The sequence below is a fragment of the Gallus gallus genome, chromosome 3, assembly GCF_016699485.2.
Source record: "Gallus gallus isolate bGalGal1 chromosome 3, bGalGal1.mat.broiler.GRCg7b, whole genome shotgun sequence".
NCBI lineage: Eukaryota > Metazoa > Chordata > Aves > Galliformes > Phasianidae > Gallus > Gallus gallus.
The window spans coordinates 79,032,729-79,053,997 of record NC_052534.1 but is presented as its reverse complement, the minus strand read 5'-3'; the positions used below and the strand labels follow the sequence as shown (position 1 = coordinate 79,053,997).

Sequence of the window (21,269 nt, the reverse complement as noted above, 5' to 3'; positions counted from 1 at the left end):
ATAATCCAGTGCTATGTCATAGCAGTGACATAATGGTAATTTGCATATTTTTGTGACTCTATAATCTGTTATTTCATCTTAGTGACATTGCTGTAACATTGTATGTCTGTGAGAGAGGTCTATATTTCAGACACCGTACACGTGAACCTCATGTAATTTACACTGGTGTAAATCTGAGGTGACTACAGTTACCTTGCTATAGCTACTATCATGAAAGAGTTAGGAGATGTCAGTGCTTGAGTGCATGCTCCTTATACACTCTGCGTATGGATAAGTAAAATTAAGATGCCTTGAAAAGACTATAAAAACTGAACTTTTTTTTCCTCAGAAGGCACCATGTGGCCTTTTGACAGCATGATTCTAGCTCTCTCCATTGCTAGAGTGTAGATTGACATGATAAATTTAAACATCCCTCTCTACTATTTGTCAAAAAAAATTTATCGGAGTCCTTTTGTACAATAATGGAGGATGGAAAAATGACTTCCTCCTCCTCCACTAGCAGCTACACAAATTCTTCCTCACTCACCTCCCCTTCTCTCCTTGCCCCCTCCCAGCTTCCTGCCTGGGGCAAGTGAGCATGGAATTGGAGGAACAAGAGTAAAAGAACTCATGGATTGAGATAGAGACAGTTAAATAGGTGAAGGAAAAGGGAGAGGATGGAGCAAAAAACTGGTGGTGCGAAGACAATCACTCACAACCTCGAAAAGGGAATCAGTGCCAACCTAGTCCAAAAGCAATAGCTACCTTGAAAGAAAAACACTCCCTCCCCAGTTTTATTGCTTAGCACAATGTTGTATGGCATTCAGTATCTATTTGGGCAGTTTGGATCAGCTGTCCTAGCTGTGTACACTCCCACCCTGTTGCCTACCCCCAGCCTACTCACTGTGGGAGGTAAGAAGGGAGCACAATGGGAAATGGAAAAGACTTTGCTGCTGTGCAAACACTGTGGAGCAATAGCAAAACACTGGTGTGTTTTCAATGCTATTTCAGTCACAGACCCAAAACAAAACACCGTAGTATGAAGACAACTCTATGCCAGCCAGACCCAGTAAAATCTCTATTCCTTATTCCTTACTATTTGTCGTCCATATCCAATACATCCTCAACACCCTCCTCCCCCCTAGTTTTTTTATGTATACATAAGTATCATTCAGTTAGTCTATGGGGCATCCCCATCAAATGTCCATTCAGTTCATTATTCCATGACTTGGAGTCCATCTGTTACAGTGGTCATTCAGGAAAGGGGTTGGGTTGGACTGTTGGGCACCAAAACTAGCTCAGGTTTGGTCACTGACACACTTACCCAGTCTTTACAAGGCTCACACACCTTACCTCCCAGGAACTGATTTTCTCAGGTCATGTTCCTGGACAGCATTTCCAACTGGCTACTTAATTTTATGTGAAATCATAATCAGCTTCAGTGCATGCAGTAATATTTAGCAATCTGGTTACATAGGGGTATTCAAGAAACTGGAAGGCCATTGTGAGATGGGTCGGAGCATTTGCCCTGGAGAAACAGAAGATTTCATTCTTCCTTCTTTCACGAAGTGGCTTCTGGAGTAGAGGAGAAAGAACTATTTGCCTACTGTCTCCACAAGATGGTTCCCAGACTACTGGGATGGCAGCAGTACAGGGGCCACATACTAGATTAGGCTGGAGGCCAATGCTTTTATCATAACTCTCCCAAGCAAAGCAAAATTAAGCGATAACACAGCAAAAGCTGAAAGCAGCCATTAGCAACCCTTCGCATTTGATGTACAGAATGAAAAGGAAAAAGCAGTGGAGCAAGTGAGGGAATAAACAATGCTGAGGACAAGTCAGCACTGTGACCAGCAGCAGCAAGTAAGAGCCTGCCAAGTAACAGCTAGGTAAAAAGCTTTAAGTTTATTCTAGCACACTACTCTCAAGTCTCTTGCTGTCTTGAACTGTCTTGAGTCCCTCTTCAGGAGCCAAAGCAGACTGCTATGCGTTGACCTGTCAATACCAAGCAACAGCACACCTGCTTGTTCATCTCACGCTCCAAGCAGGTCAGGGGAGAAAATAGGAAGAGAAAAAGTGAGAAGAACTTGTAGGTTAGGGGAGACAGTTTAGTAAGTGAAGGAAAGGTGAAAAATCACCAAATAATGCAAACGGAGTCACTCACCACATCCCAAAATCAGACCAGTCTCCAACAAGACCCTGAGCAATGGCTACCTTAAAAGACAACTCTCCCTGGTATTTATTGCTGAGCGTGTAGTTATATGGTAGGGTATATCCCCATGCAGCTTGGGGCATTGTCTCAGCTGTGTCCCTTCCGAACTTCAATGCAGAGTTAGAAATAAAGACCTCAATGCTATGCAAGCACTGCTGGACAACAGCCAGAACACTGGTATGTTATGAAGGCCAGACCCAAAGAAAATGAGAAATTGAAGGCTGTAGTTCATTTTCTAACTTTTATTTGCTTTCAAAGTTAAAGAAAAATTCTAATGCTCTACCTCTCATTGTATATTTCTCTAACAGCCAGATCAGTAAATTTGCACGTGAGTTATTCAGATTCTTTTCTAAAGAACTGCTGATAGCATAGACTGTGGAACTAGCAATTCAGTATCTTGCAGGTTAAAAACACTATTTACAAAATGAATGGATAAATATTTACCCTGCTTAGTGTCATCTTTCTTGCACAGACACAGGAAAGTCCAGACAAATTGAGAGGTTATTGCAGACCGGTACATCTGGGGAAAATTCACAGTGGGGGACTATAATATGATGTCAAGAACTGAAATGCTTTAATTTTGGGCACGTGGCTTCTGGAGTGAAATCTGTAGATCCTGAGCAGGGCTTTAGCTTCTTCACCTGGTGGCGAGAAGCCACAGCTACACAAATCCAACTAGGATCAGCAGTAGCCAGAACATTGGGCGTGGAGAGTTCTTAATATTGCATGCAAAAAATACTCAAAAAATGGTGTCTGAATTTAGTCCTGTGTCTCACACCTTTTCTGTTCTCTGATATCTCCACAGTTGAATTCACAGCATGCTTAGACTAGAAGAGAATCCTGGATCTGTTCAGGAGATTAGAAATCACCCCTTTCCCAGTGAAGCTGATTTTAACCTTATAAAGCTTCAAGTTAACACTTTGAAACAGTGATAGTTTTCTATGCAGAAATTCTGCCACTGATGTGAAATTGTCTGTAATTTAGGCTAACCAAAATTAAAAGGAAATCTGTTTCCAGGTGGGAGTTGAAGGGAAAATATTTACACAGCAGACTGACTCTTCTTTCTCTTATTTTATTTTATTTTATTTTGTTCCCCCTTGGAAGCTGTCCAGATGGTTTAGAGTGTCAGGGTAAGGACTGATAGACTGTCTAGTGGGCATAGCAGCAGAGACAGAGATATTTGATATTTATTGTCCTTCCCTGAAATGCAATATGTGACTATCAACTCCATCAAAACAGTGAAGGCCTATAGACAAGAAAGAAATAAAATAGGCTGCTGAAAGGGGGACAGTGTTCTCAAGAAACTATTCAGTGCACAGGAAAATACTGTTGCAGTGATTAATCTGTACTGTTAAATTTCTGTCTTTTTTTTAAAGGTGCTTTTTTTAATGTGTGTAAAATGACAAACTGGTAACTACTCTCTAATAAGGAGAAAACAGAGGATTTAAGAAAACTGGCTAGAGATCATTCCAGAGTTTCTGCCCTGGCCTGCCATTGTGGAGTTTGTTATGCAGAGCTTGAACGCTGTCTCCTTGGATCCTCAAGCAATGTGACATAATGCCCTTCCAGCATGACTGCTGTACGGCCTTCAGTTCAGGAGCCAGGGCAGTTGTAAGGCTAATGTGGTGTCTGGCAAGGCTACATACGGTTCCTTGCAACCTTGTATGGATCTTATCCAACTCAGTAACTTGGTGGTCCATTTAGCCTTCAGAAGAGTGATACTCCCACTAGTTAAAAGTTCGAGTGAACTGCTCAAAGATCATATAATGTCTGAAATTTTCTTTACTGTAGTGGAGGGAGTAAATTTCTGCTGAGCACTGCAGTTTTAGCCTGAACTTTCTGCTTTCTAAACATTATGTATAGCTGTTTCAAGGTAAAGTAGCAGGTATGTTCCTGTAAATTATCCCACCATTTAAAGGTAATAGCTGCCAAAGACTGGGTGCATTTTGGAGATATCTTAGTCTATTTTCAGATACTATTTCCTAAGTGGAGTGATGCAGAGTGTTTGTGTAGTTTGAAGGAATTAAAGATGACCGGTATAAAATTAGAACTCTTACCTTAATATAGCAAAAAATACTGCTTTTTTTTTTTTTTTTTTTAATTACATTGATGTTCTGAAGACATAGGTCACTAGTAGTTTTGTTTGTGATCTTAGCTCTCCTTTTCATGAAACCAAAACTTCATATTGTGCCGTACTAATAAGGTCTCCCCTGAGCCTCCTCTTCTCCAGACTAAACAATTCCGGTTCCCTCAGCCACTCCTCATGAGACTTGTGCTCCAGTTCCCTCACCAGCTTCATTACTCTTCTCTGGACACACTGCAGGGCCTGAATGTCTTTCTCATAGTAAGGGGCCTAAAACAAGGTATAGCTTTGCTAGAGCTGAGAACAGAGGAACGATCACTTCCCTGTTCCTGCTGGCAATGCTAGTTCTGATACAAGCCAGGATGCCATTGGTCTTCTTGTCCATCCAGGTACACTGCTGGCTCATGTTCAGTCAAACGTAGACCAACACCTCCAGGTCCTTGTTCTCTTCACGGTCTTCCAGCCATTCTACCCCAAGCCTGTAGTGTTGCCTGGGGTTGTTGTGGCCAAAGTGCAGGACCCAGCATTAGAGCTTGTTGAACTTCATGCTGATGGCTTCAGCCCAGAAATCCAGCCTGTCCAGATCTCTCTGTAGGGCCTTCTTATCCTCAGGCAGATTGTCGCTTCCTCCCAACTTGGTGTCATCTGCAAATGTACTAAGGGTGCCCTCAACCCCTCATCCAGGTGATCAATAAAGACATTAAATATGATGGACCCCGATACCAACCCCTGCAGTACACTACTCGTGACTAGTTGCCAGCTGTATTTAACTCCATTCATCACCAGTCTCTGGGCCCAGCACTCCAGCTAGTTCTTTGCCCAGCAAAAAGTCTACTTGTCCACTAGCCACAAGCAGCCAGCTTCTCCAGTAGAATACCATGAGTGACAGAGTCAAAGGTTTGGCTGAAGTCTAGGTAGACTATGTTAGCAGTCTTTCCCTCATCTACCAGTTGGATCACATGATCATAGAAGGATATGAGGCTGGTCAAGCAGGACCTGCCTTTCATGAACCCATGCTGGCCAGGCTTGATCACTCAACTGTCCTGCACATGCTGTATGATCTCACTCAAGATTATCTGTAAAGGTGTTGGAAAAAATTAGCTAGAAGTTGCACAAAAGTGGTGTACTTGTTGTCATCTATATTTCTTGGATGTACACTTGAATATTCCCTGCCCAGGTGGGCATTCTGCCACTTTGATATCCTAATTTTGAGAGGCCCTTCTGCACTTGGACGCCCTGTGCAGCGGTGAGGGACGTTAGTTCCTGGGTATTTGATGACTGTGTATCCTTTTATGGTTGTTGAATGAATGGCAAACATAACAACAGCCTGATTTTGGCATGTAACTGTCCAAATAATAGACCTGTAGCTGACATGGGCCTCCTTTTTATAAAAGCCTTTGTTTTTGGAAGCCTACAGCAGGAGAGATTACTGAAATAAGTATTTAGCCCACAGGAGAGGACTAACAAATTGCTTTGTAGAATCAGTTATATAAGTTCTTTAAAAATCCTGTCCAGAGATCTTATCAGAAAGTTAGCTAATGGAAAACTAATGTTTAGGCTGTCCCGTGTTGTGCAGAACAGATTTTCTTATTTTTGTTTATTTATATAATACTGGGAATACACGTGCACATATGTTCATTCTCCAAGGAGAACTGTGCTGAGTAAGGCTTTCTATTGTAATCCTAATCAGATCAGTGAATGAATGTCATCTGTCCCAGAGAACCGAGCTGCCCTTTTTAGGAAGGATGCTAACAGCTTGTTCTCAATGGCCCACAGTATTCATTTGGTCAGTAGCAGAATGCTCATTCAATGCTTTTAAATTATTAATTGCCCGTTATTTCTTGTAAGAGTACCTTTTCTCCTTTATAAGAATGGAAAGGTCATGATCGTATATATATATAAAAAAAAAGATTGCTAAAGAGAAACAAGTTAAAAAAGCATGGCAATGGAGGTCTTTTTATATGCTGTCCAATTAATGATTACATTTAAAAAAATTTGCATCAAAAAGCAGTGCAGGCTACATTTGGGCAGGTTGCTTGTTTTTCTACCTCTTTGTGTGGTGAACACCTGATAAACAATAAGAATGTCTGAAATGTTTAACAGGTTCCCTCTTTCTCTTAATGTTTAACAAGTTCTCTCTTTCTCTTCTTGCAAATTAAAAGCAAATGTGAACAAAAGAAACTTGCTCTATAAAAAAAAACTTACTGGAAAGAATTTTATTCACTGTCTTTGAAACTACGGTAGGTAAAATGTTCTCTATTCTCAGCTGCATTAACGTATAGACAGTATCTGCATAATTGCTGACTGGTAGATGAAATTTGCTTAGTGCTGACATTTTACTTTGGCCCAATGCCACCACTCTTTTGTTATTATCCTTGAAGGACAATTGTTCACGCTGATCTACAGTACCATCAATTTTTACTTTGATGTGCAGCAAATATTTTCTAGCAGCACTGATACTGTTATTTAAACAGGTCTCAGTTTACCTGCTTAACAAATGGTCAACCACATTATTTATGGCAGTGTCTGTAATCACATCATTGAAACGATCTGGTCTCATACCAGTGGGAATACAACACACGTAACGAGTCTGCATCATAGTAAAAATGCAGCTGCTCCTGTAGCCAGGTTGAGCTTTGTGAACAACTTGGTGGTTGCTGATGAGAGAAGAAGAGCTATCCTGGAAGTGGAACTTCTATAGAGCAGAGAATTCCCAAGGGCCAGCAGCTTTCCTACCAGGGTAAGTTGGCATAAAACCCACAAAAATGCCAGGAAGCTGTAAAGCAAATGTGTCATAATAAGGTATCAAATGCCAATTACCAGAATGCCTGTCCACCAGGTCAAAGACTAAGCAGCTCTTCCTTCATGGTAGCATTTGGGCAGTGAATGTGAATTACCATCTGGGGCAACTTCGCTCCTGAAGACCTTTAAAGCCACAGTCTGCCACTATCCTGGTTTGGAATCACTCAACAGGAGCAGGGAAAGCAAAGATGAGCTGTATGCTACTGTCATGAAAGGCCAGCAAGGTCTTGCATTGCTCTGAAAGTGAGCAGTTGAAACTTAAGTGTTGTTAGCTTTGTTTATTTTCAACAAACACTATGTCAGCTAATCTGTTCTCCAGTAGCTCTTCCAGCATCTTTACTGCTGTAACTGCCCTGGTGGTAGAGCAGAGGGGCTGTGTCTTGGTCAGACTACTTGGTGATCAAGCTGTCACTGCCTTTACAGGTGAGAAGCCAAATCTGAAGCAGTCATGTTGTTGGTGTTCTGTTAAGAAGCATTTTCTGCCTTGAAATATCCTTTTACCAACCCCATTTATTGTCCCATCAATTCTTTATCCCCTCAAACCATTCAGAGATATATTTTTTGTCCTATCTAGTACTTCTTATTCTCTGTAACCTTTCATACCCTCATCTTCATGATTTATCACCGATATTTTTGTGTCCTTTCAACTTTTCCAGAGGAGCTGTGCATCTCTGTCATTGATTATTCATGTCCACTGTCCCCTTTGTTTTATTAGCTACTAAATTTGCCATGGCTTTTATGTGTAATTAGCAGGCCTGAGAAGCACAAGGATTGTAATAAGTAATACAGTCACATTTCTGTCTTTCGGTCAGGTGAAAGGTGGGATGTGTTTAGAACATGTTATCCTTCATATATTACCAGGAAAGCCAGAGATGCTCACTTTGAACTCCTGCCACATAGAGTAGTAAAGCAAAACTGATGAGTCCTTGTGACTGTAGTACTTGAGATCATGTTTCTCAAAAATCTCTTAAGAAACTGCCTTACCAAAGTGATTTCTGTCAAATTTTATGGAGCTATTATGCATTTTTATAACATTTTTTTTCAAAGTGTTTTGAGGTAATGTATTTTCATTGCAGACATTAATAAGAAAACTCCTGTTTGAAATTTTACTGCTGCTTTATTTGAAAGTATGATGCTTTTTCTTCCTAACCCTCAGTAAAGCATGAAAGTGTCAATAGTATTATAGTGAGCCTTGTAATGCAGATATTTCAAAACATGGGAGAAATTTCTTCTAGCTGATCACCTTTTGGTTGTTCAAAGTTCTGCTCATTTTAAAATGAATGAATGCATTGGATTTTGTGCTCTTGCAATCATGCTCTTAGTTCAGCTTATTGGTTAATCTTCAGGGTCTTTTCAGAGGGTGAGTCCTGATTTGATAGTCAGCAAAAATGTGGGATAAACTTAGGGGTTATTCTAGAAGTAAAAAGTTGGTAATTAGCATTTGCAGAAAGCTTTTGATGATTGGTTTCTGGAGGTTAATGTTAATAGATACTGGTGCATGAGTCAGTCACAAAGTCACTGTCAGAGCAAGGAATGCAGCTCTAATCCTTATGATGCTATATTCAGGCTGTGACTATTTCCACACCCCGTTTTTCTTTCACATTTCTTATGAAAACATGAAAAGAACATGGTCTTAGAGTGATGATGGATTTAAAGCTAATTGAAACGTCAGGATTAGGAAAAAAAAAAACAAACAGGACTTGAAAATGGTGATGCAAGATGATGACTCAACTGAGCAGTGTTCTCTTGGACACTGCTGAGGCAAACAGGTCACTGGGGGCTCATGAAAACTGTTTGTGCTCTTGAAAGGAAAAAAAAAACTCCTGGTGGGCTGTGAAAATGATGTTTGCCTTGAGCTGTGCAGCTGCAGAAATGCTTGCAGTAGCTGCCCGTCTGCAGGTTGGTTGCTTACGGCCTACAGGTTTATAAAGAGTAGCCTAAGCCAATTTAAACCAGCCTGAATGCCAAAAGAGTGCCCTTATTTTTCTCACTGTGGGTTGTACTCATCCACTGCTTCCCTACCTTCGGCTCCAGACAGTGTGACACATGTGAGGATAAACCCAGGGTGAAAATAAAGGCTGGTTTTCAGATCAGATGCTATCTTCACATGTGCTTGCTTATACAGCTCACACTCCTCATGGCTTTTCATCTGCTTTAGCAGAGCCAGGCTGCATCCTTTTCAGATTTAACAGCATCTGTGCAATTTTCTGGTCAAGGGCTTAATTGATCATCTTTTGGCAGAGCTGCAGTATTGCTTATTACTCATGTAGATACTTAATGATTACGTCGCTCTCTTTTCATCTGCGGCATTGTACGGTTTGCTTCCAGTGATGTTTCAGCTCGTGCCGTGGCCCAGTTGTGAGATCTGTCAACTTCATCTGGATTTACTTTGTGCCTATTCATTTTAGATATATGTTAAGTCAGAAATCAGCATCAGCTCATCACCCTCAAGGATTTTTCATTGATGGAAATGTTTCTATTTCCTCTATTTAATTGTATGTTTAATGTCAAAGTTAGGTAGAACAGACTGTCCCTAAAAGAAACAGAGAAAGGACTTATAACTGTCTTGAATATCTCCATATGTTAGCATTTTAAAATGTAATGGTAATAGTTCTGTGCTCATAATGATAAGCAGCATCTGTCTGCAAGGTCTATTTTCCAATCCATGCTGATCAGTGCAGGAGACTGTACCTCCCTATGCTCTGGTGTGACTTTATTCCTTCAGGCATTTAATTTCCCTGGCAGCGAAAGCAAATAAACCTAGCATTTCTCATAGGGCCAAGTGAGTAGGTGGCATTCATTGGAAATTATGTATCACGCTTGGAGAAACATTTTCTTTGCTTCCTACTTAGAAGCTGAGAAGGCAAAACGTAAACACGAGTGATTACAGTAGGGTAGGCTTTAGTAAACTTTGGTTGGAACATAGAGGGTTCCTAATTTTGCACACCACTGTGGCCTTCCAATGACAGTCGGCTCAAAGAACGATTTCTGCTTTTCATCTAGATCTTCTTTTGCTTAACTTACATCATCCCCTGTGATTGTGGGTGGCTTGTGAGTTTACAGGTTCAGCAGAAGGTAGAAGTGGAAGGAAACAAGTGGGCAAAGCAGATATTGCTGGGCAAAAACTGAGGTTGAATTTCAGGAAGAGAAGCACCTGTAACTGTTACAGTGAGTAATCAGTCTGAAAAACTGACAAGATCAGAGGATAGGAGCAAAAGGAGTGCTAACTTTTGAGGTCAGGAGCTTTGCAAACCGCTATCACACAGTTGGCAAGTATGTGGAGGTCCAGAGACTACCTGTTACTATTCTGTATTGAAAATGCATGTGTGCACAGTCCACATTTAAAGGGATTTCTCTTACTGAATGCTTTTATGTTAAGTGTAACGACTCATTTTAGATATATAGAGATAGTTGCTACGTAATGATGAGCACATACCTGAAATTTCCTGACATTTACATAGTATTTTACATGTCAGAAGTGGTTAAGTAGGGATTCATATTTCCACTTTACAGTAATGTGGAGGAGGAGAGAAATCTGAACTGGGTGCTTTTATTGTTTGCCAGTGGCCATAGAGGAAATCTTTGCTAAACTGCTAAGAGAACCTGAAACTTCCTGGCTTCTTGCTATCTGACAAATCAGTTCACTGAACTGTGCTCTGTTCTTCACTGTTTCTCTTAAAAACTGAAGTCTATCAGCTTATCTGAAGATAGAAGAGTAGTAGTTGTCCTATGCAATAACAGTAAAAGCAGTAGTAACACTTTGAGATCAGAACCTGATTTTAAGCAACTCAAACCTAAAAGGAACATGGCTATGACAATGAAACTTGTTTTTTTAACCTTTCTATAAAACAAAGTTCCTTATGGTAACATTTCATTTATAACCACGTGATGTGTCCAAATTTGAGATATGATTGCTGACTTCAAAGGATGAGAGCGGTAGTGAAGTCTCTTCTACCACAAAAGAAATGAGGAGGTCAGCTGGAAGTTTCCATGTTGGTATTTTGTTTGCTGAAGTGCAAGTTGGAAACCTCATCAGAAGCTTGTTTGCACTGTTAGGCACCTAACTACTTTAAAATATATCCACAGAGGATTTCCCGTTCATGTATATCCATGTTGATATTTCTCTACCAAATAAAGTAGTGAAAGGTGTTACAGTCAGAGAATGTATGCATTTTTTCATTTCCTTCTGAGTTGGTGAAGTTATTGCCTTTCAGAATAAGTTTGCATAGGAAAAAATGGGTAAGTATCAATATTTTCCTGAGCTTTATTACATATCACCCTTTACTCTGATACACAGTGTGGGAAGATCAAGCAGGAAAACATGAATACGATGTTGATTTATCTTTTTTTTCTTTTCCTCCAGGATTATGATGGCTTTTTTGAATCGAAGGAGAGCAACACCGTCTTTTCCTTTCTTGGACTGAAACCTAGTTTGGCATCGAAGGTCAGTGTAATAAGGCAGAATCTTCATGGAACACTTGAAATATTGAGACTGAACTTTCCTTAAACTGGATGAACTTTGCATCTAGATGCACAGCTACCATGGTAGCTATTCATGTTAATGAAGTGATTGAAATAGTCACAATGAGAAGTAAAGCATTTAAAATGAAAAATAAGCATACCCGTACGAGGTAATTTGAGTCCACGCATAAATGAAGTTTGAGAGGTCTATTTTTGTGTCACATTATCAATGTAAATTGAAAACAACTGGCTTTTTTAACAGGACAGAAGTAGTCTTGATCACTGGAATGTCTGGAGGTTAAGTCACCAATATGTCATTGTGCTGGGCCAGCCTGGCTATACGGCCCAGCCAGGACAGCATTTACTGATTATGCATTATTATTTTTTTAAATGCTGACATGATGGAGCAGCCAGGAGTTGCAGAAATTTTTTTGGATAATAATTGAAATTTAAAGAATACAAATTTGCAGAACAGAATACAAATCTAGTAAACTTATTTCTGTTGAGGGCAGTATAACATATGAGATTTTACTGCCACCTGGAAGCCTGAATGATACTTTCAAATGGCTTTATAAAGCACCTTTGGGCATTAGATTAGAAACATAGGAGAGGATTTTCTTCCCTTTGCTGATGTAATATAGCTGTGGTTGGTAGTAGTGCTGCTTCAGGTCTGGATGGTAGCTCTTGGGTACGTACAGAGTTACACTTCTGTCAGGAGTTTATTTCTGGACCACCTGGAGGAGAGGAGTAGGAGGGAACTTCATCAGGCAACCACACAAGCAGGTTATTTTGGCAGCCTGCCTTGCTTTGGAGCTTGAAGAATTAGTCCTAGGAAAAATATGTTCTATTGCAATCAGAAATAGCACCTTGTATGCAGTTATATTCCTGGGGAAGAACCTGCTATAAGCCTGGAGGACTGTCATTACAAGCTTGGCTAGAACACTCTATCAGTCTGGTATTGTTTCAGAGGGAGGTGTCCTTAGCTGTTTTGTGGACCAGGGGTAGGAACATCTTATCTGTGAGAGTCACAGACACAGAAAATATGTATGTATTCATAGCATTAATAATCCTTCTTTTTCCCCCTCTCTTTTCTTTTAAATAGGAGTCATAACCCTAGAAAGCTTCTCTGAAGTATCAACAACTGCATCTTCTGGATGAATGACCCTGTTCTTTAGCACATGACAGCTTCACTTATGGATCACTGTGATAGAGCAAACATGTATCCTTAGTAGTAGTCTGCTTGCTGTAAGACGGTGCTCTCCCACCAACATGGAGTTAATAAGATGTATATGAAATAGGATTAAGGCTGGGCTATGCATCTTCCTTTTTAAAAATACTCATTGATGGTATCACTTTTATCTTCAGTTTGCTTTTGCAACTAGCACTGATATTCTAATAGACACAAAGGTTTAAAGATAAGAGGTGGAAGTGCAGGGCTTCTGTCATTAATGAATAAATTCATACAGACAGGTTCCTTATGTTTTTAATTCTACCAACTACTGTCTTTGAAATTACCTCATCAGCACAGTTAAAATGCTGGTGGTTATTAGAATGTTTGTGCTAACTACTAACCAGATACTAAAGGCTATTGACCTTAACCTCTTGAGAACTCTGTTCAAGACAATAACTGCTGTATTTTTATTCTACATTTATTTATTATTGTGTTTATGCTAGATCATTTTTATTGTTAGAAACGTGAGTTGTTAACCTTTGTCATGAAAACTTGATTTGTGTCATGATACCGGTTCTTAAAAAACAGTTGTTATCATGAATGGGGTGCCAAAGCAAAATATTTTGACATGGTTCTTTTTCCAGATGAAGGTGAAACGCATATGAAATCATGTGGTGAAACTGTACTGGTTAGTTCAAAAGAAGAGGTCTCATAGCTAAAGATTACATCCTTATCTCTTTACTGAGAAAGATTTAACACCAAAATTGGAGCTCTATAGTTGGACTGTTTAAAAATGAAATTTTGCCAAAACTTTGAGTTGACCTGTAATCAAACACAGCTCCACCATTAGCCACATAAGAGTCAAAGAGACACTTTTAGAGAGAGCACTCAGTCCCCTATACTGGTAAACAGTCTGCTCCTGTCCGACTGCATACCTAACTCGCCCACCTGTTGTCCTACTTACGTCCCCACGTATGGAAATGTGGAGGTGCTTCAAAGACAGTGAGAGAGCTGAGCATGTACTTTGCTGGACGAGGCCATGACAGTCAGCTCAACTGAGGAACGGGAGCCAGGTGGAGATTGTTTCGGTAGAAGTGTACTGACAGACATAGCAGATGCAAGGCCTGTGACTTGCCAATAACCATTACAAAACATGCTCTAGAAAGAAGTCAAATTGCATTCTGTGTTTTGAATCAAGTCTGGCTGTTAAAATAAGAGCTATGCTGTAAACTGTCTGATTCTTAAGTGACATCATAATGACTGGGTAGTGCTACTCAAATACACATCCTCATGTCTTTGCATAGATGAAGGACAGCCAATCATGTGGGAAAGCCTTTTTGCAATCACGGAATCTCTGAAGCCCAACTTCTTCTAAAAGGTGTCAGAAATGAACCCTGTCTGTGTAACATCTCATGTTCTATAAAAGTCAATAGCCATGCCGTCCTATATGAGTTAGCTGGAAAGGACAACTAGGAATCATCTGGTCCAGCTTTCTATAAACCAGGACTAACACCAACAGTAGCTCAGGTCAGATGTGGGTTTGCTTAGCAGTGTTAAAAACATCCAGAGATGGAGATTTCATAATCCTCTATTTAACCAGTGCTGATGCTGCAGTAATCTCCTAGCATCCAGCCTGTGTTCCCAGGTAGTAACTTGCAGCTACTCCTTTGCTTTCTTTCCAGCTCTCACAAGAAGAGCTTGGGACCACCTTTTTGTGCCCCCAAGATAGTTGTACGATACCATTAGATCACATCTTAATCTTCTTGCTGGACTAAATAAACACAGCTTCGTTAACCTCTCTTCATGGACTCTGTGCTTCAGGTCCCTGGCTGCTTTGGTTTGGTGGAGGGCTACTCTATTCAGTTACTTCAACTGGAGAAAAAGTGGATAAAATGTTTCAGAAGTAGCATTCGTCAGTACTGAGTAGTGCACTGCAGGCTTATGCCCAGCCTGACTTTCACCAAATCCCCCAGTCTCTTTCAGTGGATGTGTTACTCAGTCAGATGTTCCCATCCTGTGCTGATGCCTCACCACGCTGAGGACAGAACTTTGCCTTTTGTCCTTTTCAAAATTCAGGAGGTTTCTATTAGCCCAGTCTTCATGGCTATTGAGATCCTCCTGGACTGAAGCTCTGCCAGCTATTATCAGCCATTCGAGTTCTCAAGTTCTATGTTGTTCGCAGTTTTAGTGAGGGTACACACTATATGTTTCTCCAAGTCCCTGCCAAAGATGCTGAATGATAGAACCTTAGCCTCTCAGATTTTGGACAAGAGCCTTCTCAAGACTATAGAGGTATGACTTGAACAATGTTCATGACTACCAGTTTCTGGAGTAAAGAACAGGTTACCTTCCTTTTGGTGTTGTCTCAGCTACAAGCTGCTTACAGCCGTGTGACTTTTCCCTTTAGTACAAAGGCAAGAAAGCTTTATAAAAGGAGATGTTAAGCTTTAAAATGATATCCATCCATAAATCTGTGGGCCCTCTTTGGTCCCTCTTTGGTCTCTTGGGTGCCTCCTCGGCTCAGCTAGAGGGGCTAGATGGAGCAACAGCACACACGGATTTCATGTCCATGGCGGTATTCACTAGACAAGGTCTTGGTTGGAGCACCTTCTCTAGAGGACCCCTTAACGAGGGTTGATAACATTCATACGTGTGTATGTGTGTATACCAGTATATGTATATGCATTTTTAGGATTTATGTTGTATGTAGTAAGTTATTATTTCACTCTTGTCACCAATCCCATATTTTCATGAGACTTGAGCTTTACTATAAGAAGGGAACGTGACACGAGGTAGAGCTGTACATTAACAAGTTCTATGTAATTTTTTTTTGTTTGTTTTTAAGTTGAAGATTCTTTAACTTTGAAAAAGAATACAGATATAAATTCAGATAATTACACAGTTAATTACAGAGAAGCCATCCTGGATTTATCATGTACTTGATCTATTGTAAACTTAGAAAACTGCCTGAAGTCCCCCTGTTGAAAAATTCACACAAGTGAGTAAATCCACTTGAATAATCCCAGGGGAAATCCCTGGCCGTCTGTTGCAAAAGGCAAAATCTGGCTGAATTCCCCAGGGATGAAATTAGTTTTAATTGTAGAATAGAAATCTCCAGCTCAATGGAGAGCAAGTTCTGTTGCAGTCAAAAGGTGAAAGTAGCTTATTTCGGAGCATTCCTGTGGGTATAATCAGTTGTATGGAGGACAATGCTGGCTCCAAAGATATCCTGCTTGTTTGCATGGACTGGCAGAGTAAGTCCCTTAGAATGTTTGCTTTTGAATTACAAGTGGCTAGCTAAAAGCCAGAAAGTATATATGTTGCTTGAATGTGAATTTTGTCTTTTGTGCAACAGCCTTATTTTTGTAATTAAAGCAAGTAGAGTTCTAGTTTGTTACACAAGATGATCTGGAATTTTTTAAACCAGTTTTGTAATAATGAGATGTAGCTATTGGATAATGGAAAAGTTCCGTGGAAATGAGCCATTTCTTGAAAGAAGTAGGAAATTCCTAATTTTGTTTAAAATATTTTGCATATGAAGGTATGAAATGATCCCAATTTTTAGCTAATATTTGTAATTACCCCACTTTTTAAAGGAGAGAGTAGTGTGAGCTAAACTTTAAATCTTTGTACCTAGATGAAGTTGTTGTGTGGGCTTACGTGCACTCACACGTTCACTGTATCAGTGGCTTTATAGAGATGGTTTTGCTTGTGCCACACACTGCTGGATAGTGCCTTGCCAGAGAGGGGACTGTTACTGTAGGGTCTTCTCAGATGTGCTCAGCTTTGAACTCACAAAGGGGTAGTTTCTATTATCACTATTTTTTTAATAATTCAGTATGTTGATTTTGTGGCCTGAGTCAAGAGACACGTGCTTTGGCTGTTTAGAATCAAGAATCCCAAGGAAGTGGACGTGGATAAAGCCCCTAAATCCATCTCTGTGCTTTAAAATAACTCTCTTGTGGAAGCATTGAGCAGCCCAAGTGTTATCACTGAAATGGAAAGAGGCTGCCAGCTCTTTGTGGCTTTCTTGGTTGTCCCTCCCGGTCCCTCCACCCCAGTCAGGCCTTTCATTTAGGGAGTCCAGTTCCTGTTGGAGTCCCATGATAGCAAAGTGGGAGCCTGGGACTTTAGGCAGTGACTTGTGGCAAGAGAACTGCCTTCAAAGGAGCATAAGACTGGGATCTTTACCAGGTAGTGCCAAATCCCATCGATTTTAAGCAACTTCCCCACTGGTTTCACCAGAGCTTGGTGCACGCAGCGCAGGGAGAAGTAAGCACGAGCTGCTCGTCCCTTCACCCTTACGAATTTGGGAGGGGAAATGGAGAGCAGCTTCTTGAGGGCATTCCTTCAGCCAGGGCAGATCCACTTCACTCCCTTCTTCCTGTCCTTTGCCTCATCTTCATAAGCTTCATCCCATCCTGCGCAGACCTGCGTGCAAAGCTCCTGCTCCCCACAACTTGTGACACTGCAAAAGCAGAGCCGGTGCTCGCCTCGACACGGCCTCGGTGTTCTGTAGCTCGGTGCGGGAGGGAGCACGTTGCATCCTAGACTGTGTACACGTGGAGTTTTAAATTATGTATTAAAACTGTGCTCGTCTAATAAAAAATGTAATTCGGAAAAGGCGTTTGGACTGTGTTGTGCGTGCCGATGAAAACAAGGGCGAAACGCCCTGCTGCAGCTCCCTCTGGTGACAGCCCGGTGCTGTGGCTTGGGATAATTGGCAGGTACTATGGGGGGGGTGCCTTGGGCCAGCAGCTCTACTGGGTGTGCCTGCAGCCCTCTCTGTGCCACAGTGCCTGGAGGAGATAGGGCTGAAGGATTGTTCTCTTTTTGCTGCTCTTAATTTGTGTGCTAACGAGAAGAGGAGCGAAGAATGTAGTTGTGAAGAGGCAGTGGTGGATGATGTACTGATTGGCTTTTTGGCTGTGGGAGCTAATATAGCTCAGTTGTTTTTAAGCATGAAAGGAGCAGCACACTAATATGTTCATATATACAATTTTTATCATTCAGTTATTAACCTTCTAATTAAAATTATATCTGGAGAGGATATAACTTTATGATAGAATCATAAAATCGTTTGAATTGGAAGGGACCCTTAAAGGTCATCTAGTCCATCTCCTCTGCAATGACCGGGGACACCTACAGCTAGATCAGGTGCTCAAAGCCCCGTCCAACCTGACCTTGGACATCTCCAGAGATGCCCCATCCACCACCTCTCTGGGCAACCTGTTCCAATTCCTCACCACCTTCATCATAAAAAACTTCTTCCTTATATCTAATGTAAATCTTCTCACCTTTAAGTCTGAAACCATTTCCTCTTGTCCTATCAGTACTTTCTGCCCCAGCTTCCTTTTCCAATATACCCGCAGTGCCCTCCCTTTACCCACTGCAATTCTCCCTGCTTGGATGGGCACTGCAAAGGTTGCACAGCTCTTTCCTGCTCACTGTATTTCTTTCTGTGCGTGGGGGAAGCCCAGACTCACACAACCCAAGACGTGAAACAAGTCTGGCAGAACCAACCTGCTGGTGTGCACTTGTCACAAAGTGATTTAAAGAGTGGTGGTGGCATCTGGAGAAGCCTTCAGAGTTATTTTTGGCACCCAGATGGCACGGCAAAGCTGCTCGGGGAGCCAGTGCGGGCAGGCTTGGAGGCTGCTTGGTGATGGGACTTTCCCTGTGGCTTATTCCTGGTCCCTTGCTATGCTGAAGGCTCCCAGGTGCCCCTTGGGGTCTGCTATCTTCAGTGCTGTGACCCACTGGCATGGGCTGCACATTATAACATAGAATCATAGAATCACAGATTGGCTTGGGTTGGGAGGGACCTTAAAACCCACCCAGTTTCAACCCCCTGCCAAGAGCAGGGCTGCCCCCACCAGCTCAGCTGCCCAGGGCCCTATCCAACCTGTCCTTGAATACCTCCAGGGATGGGGCACCCACAGCTCTCTGGGCAGCCGTGCCAGGGCCACATCGCACCCTGAATGAAAAATTTCTTCCTAACACCTAACCTAAATCTCTCCTCTTTTAGTTTAAAGCCTTTCCCCCCTTGTTCCTTCACTACCAGATGGTATAAAAAGTATTTCCCCTTTTTGCTTAGAAGCTCCCTACAAGCACTTCCAATACTTGCAATTCCAAGTAGCAAGGAAGTCTCCCCAGAACCTTCTCCAGCCTGAACAAGCCCAGTTCCCTCAGCCCGTCTTCATAAGAGAGGTGTTCCAGCCCACCCTTATAATCACCAGCACCACTGACATACATTTCCTTCACCGTGTTTTCTCCTCAGGGTTTTCACATCCTTTAAATTCTTTCCATTTTCTTCATTTTCTTGGCTGTGCCTTCTCTTTCAGGTGTTCTCCGTGAGCAGCACACATTTTGGTTCAAGCTGTGAGGGGTCTTTCAGGTCAGATTGGCTGCACAGCATCCCTGTGAAGTGCACTCCCACGTCATGAAGGCTTTACTGCAGCACCAGCGCTGCTCCAGCAGGGCTGAAATGCTTCGGTCCTCAGAGGTCATTTCCAGTCCTTTGGAGCTCTGAGCAGTTTGGGGACCATCACACACCCACGGACATCTGCAGAAGTGACTGCATTTTGGGGAACCAACTTTTAACAGCCTGTGTTAAGAAGCCCACCTGGAGGCAGTTGTCACTGCTTCTGGTGGCTCAGCCCATTATAGGTGTCACACGCTCTGGCCCTGGTGCCAGAAAATATGTGGGCACTACCAAAACTCATTGGTGGCGCCATAGGAATGCTACATGTGGGAGATTAAATGGAGATGGAGGAGGCTGAGGTGCTGCCAGGGCTTCTGGGCAGTGACAGCCTTTGGTCCTGCAGGGGGCTGCTGGCACCACTGGTGTCTGGGGGAAATTAGATCCCTGGGATGACGAGTTCTTCTTTGTACAACGGTAGCACCATGAAGCACTTCTCAACGGGTGCTTTAATTACTGCAGCAAGCAGAATTCATAATTTAGAGATGAAACAAAGACGGAGATGGTGTTGGTATTTGCTTTCAGTGCTCGGCGGAAGCCTTGTCACTTAGCAGTTTCTCATTTTAGCACTGCCTGAGCTAATGCTCCAGTTTAGCATATTTCCAGGGCATATTGTGTGGGCAGATGAAAGAGCTGCACTTGCTAAATACATGAATTAAACATTCTCTTGACACACTTTAACCTTTGATTAATTCAAGGTGTCAGAAAAATCGATAGACAGGGATGTGCTCCTTGAACTTACACCCGCTGCAGGGCTAAAACGAAGATCTTGGGAAGACCTGAAGCATGCAGCGATCTTTTAAAAAGCCCTTCCACTCTCCCCGGGCATGTACCAAACCTGTGTCTCTCACAGCAGCCAAGTGCTGTCAGTTGAGGCTGTGAGGAGCTCTTTCCCTTCCCACTCCTTGGCCATCTCTCCTTCACTTCCTGTCCGCCTGCCCGTCAGGCCAAAATCACCACATTTTCTTTTCTTGCTCTTGCTGCGTTTGCTCTAACATCTCTTGTCATGTCTGAATCTCATAAGTGGGCTTCCAGCATATTTATTGGTCTGTCCTCTGTCTTTTCCTTGTTTAACTCTCAATCTTGGCTTCAAACATGGCCTCTGTGTGGTGGTCAGGCCCCTTTGCCACCCTGCATGCCCACTTCCCCACCTGGTGTCACCAGCTGGGAGGCAGTGAAGGCAGGTGAGATGCTGTGGGATATCTGGTAGGCAGAAGTGTACGGAGTACACTGACCGCTTTCTTCCTGGGACAGTTGGTGGCCATTTCAGAGCACTATCCATCAGAACTTCCTCTCACTGAGAAGTGGCTGATGTCCCATGGAGCAGACACGTCACTGCCTGCGGGGTGCAGCAGGGTTTGTCCTCTCCAAACCCCATAGGAAAAGCTCTCTCATGGTTAATAATAGCTAAGAAAAATAACATTACAGATGCCCTCCAAATCCACCAAGAATAAAGCATTAAAATAAATAACATCACTGAACCACAGAATACCCTGAGTTGGAAGGGACCCACAAGGGTGATCGAGTGCAGCTCCTGGCTCCACACAGCACCACCTGAAAATCAGACCAACTGGTGGCTACTTCAGACTTTTTTTCCCCAACTTATGAACTGGTGAGGATTTTGATCACAGTAATTTTTCAGGTTCTGCTTTGCCATTAAGAACTCATCATCTTTTCACAAGTGAGTGGCCACCCACAGAAAAACCAGTTTGGTGCTCAGATTACCTTTAAGCATCCCACCTAAAATGCTGATGTTACAATTTTTGGCCTGTGAGACACCAGCACTGCTACTTCTTCCAGGGATTCCCAGCAGCCTCAGTGTCGTCTCCTGGGCAAGGACACAAAGTCTGAGGCTGGCCAAACCAACTTTGCACCAGTGGATATTTTCTAATTGCATCCATTAGGACCCCGAAGCCCAAGGGCTTCACCTGACTGGCTGACGGACACTGAACTCCAGGAGAGCTTGCGTGCACTTGCTTGGCACCATGGGCTGAGCATGGTGTCAGCAGGTGGCTGCAGAGCAAGCTGAAGAGGTAAATGTCTCAGGCAGCAGCCAGGAGTGCTGTGAGATCCTGTCATC

General features: G+C 42.2%; 1 protein-coding gene across 1 annotated transcript in view; it reads left to right on the top strand.

The window, feature by feature from the left end:
- SH3BGRL2 (SH3 domain binding glutamate rich protein like 2) overlaps positions 1-17,331 on the top strand; it is a 60,042-nt gene extending 42,711 nt beyond the window's left edge. The window contains exons 4-5 of the mRNA XM_040698303.1: positions 11,440-11,520; positions 12,640-17,331. Coding sequence (XP_040554237.1) covers positions 11,440-11,520; positions 12,640-12,648 — 90 coding nt within the window. The 3' untranslated portion in view covers positions 12,649-17,331. The remainder of the gene's footprint in view (positions 1-11,439; positions 11,521-12,639) is intronic.
- Positions 17,332-21,269: the final 3,938 nt, after the last annotated feature.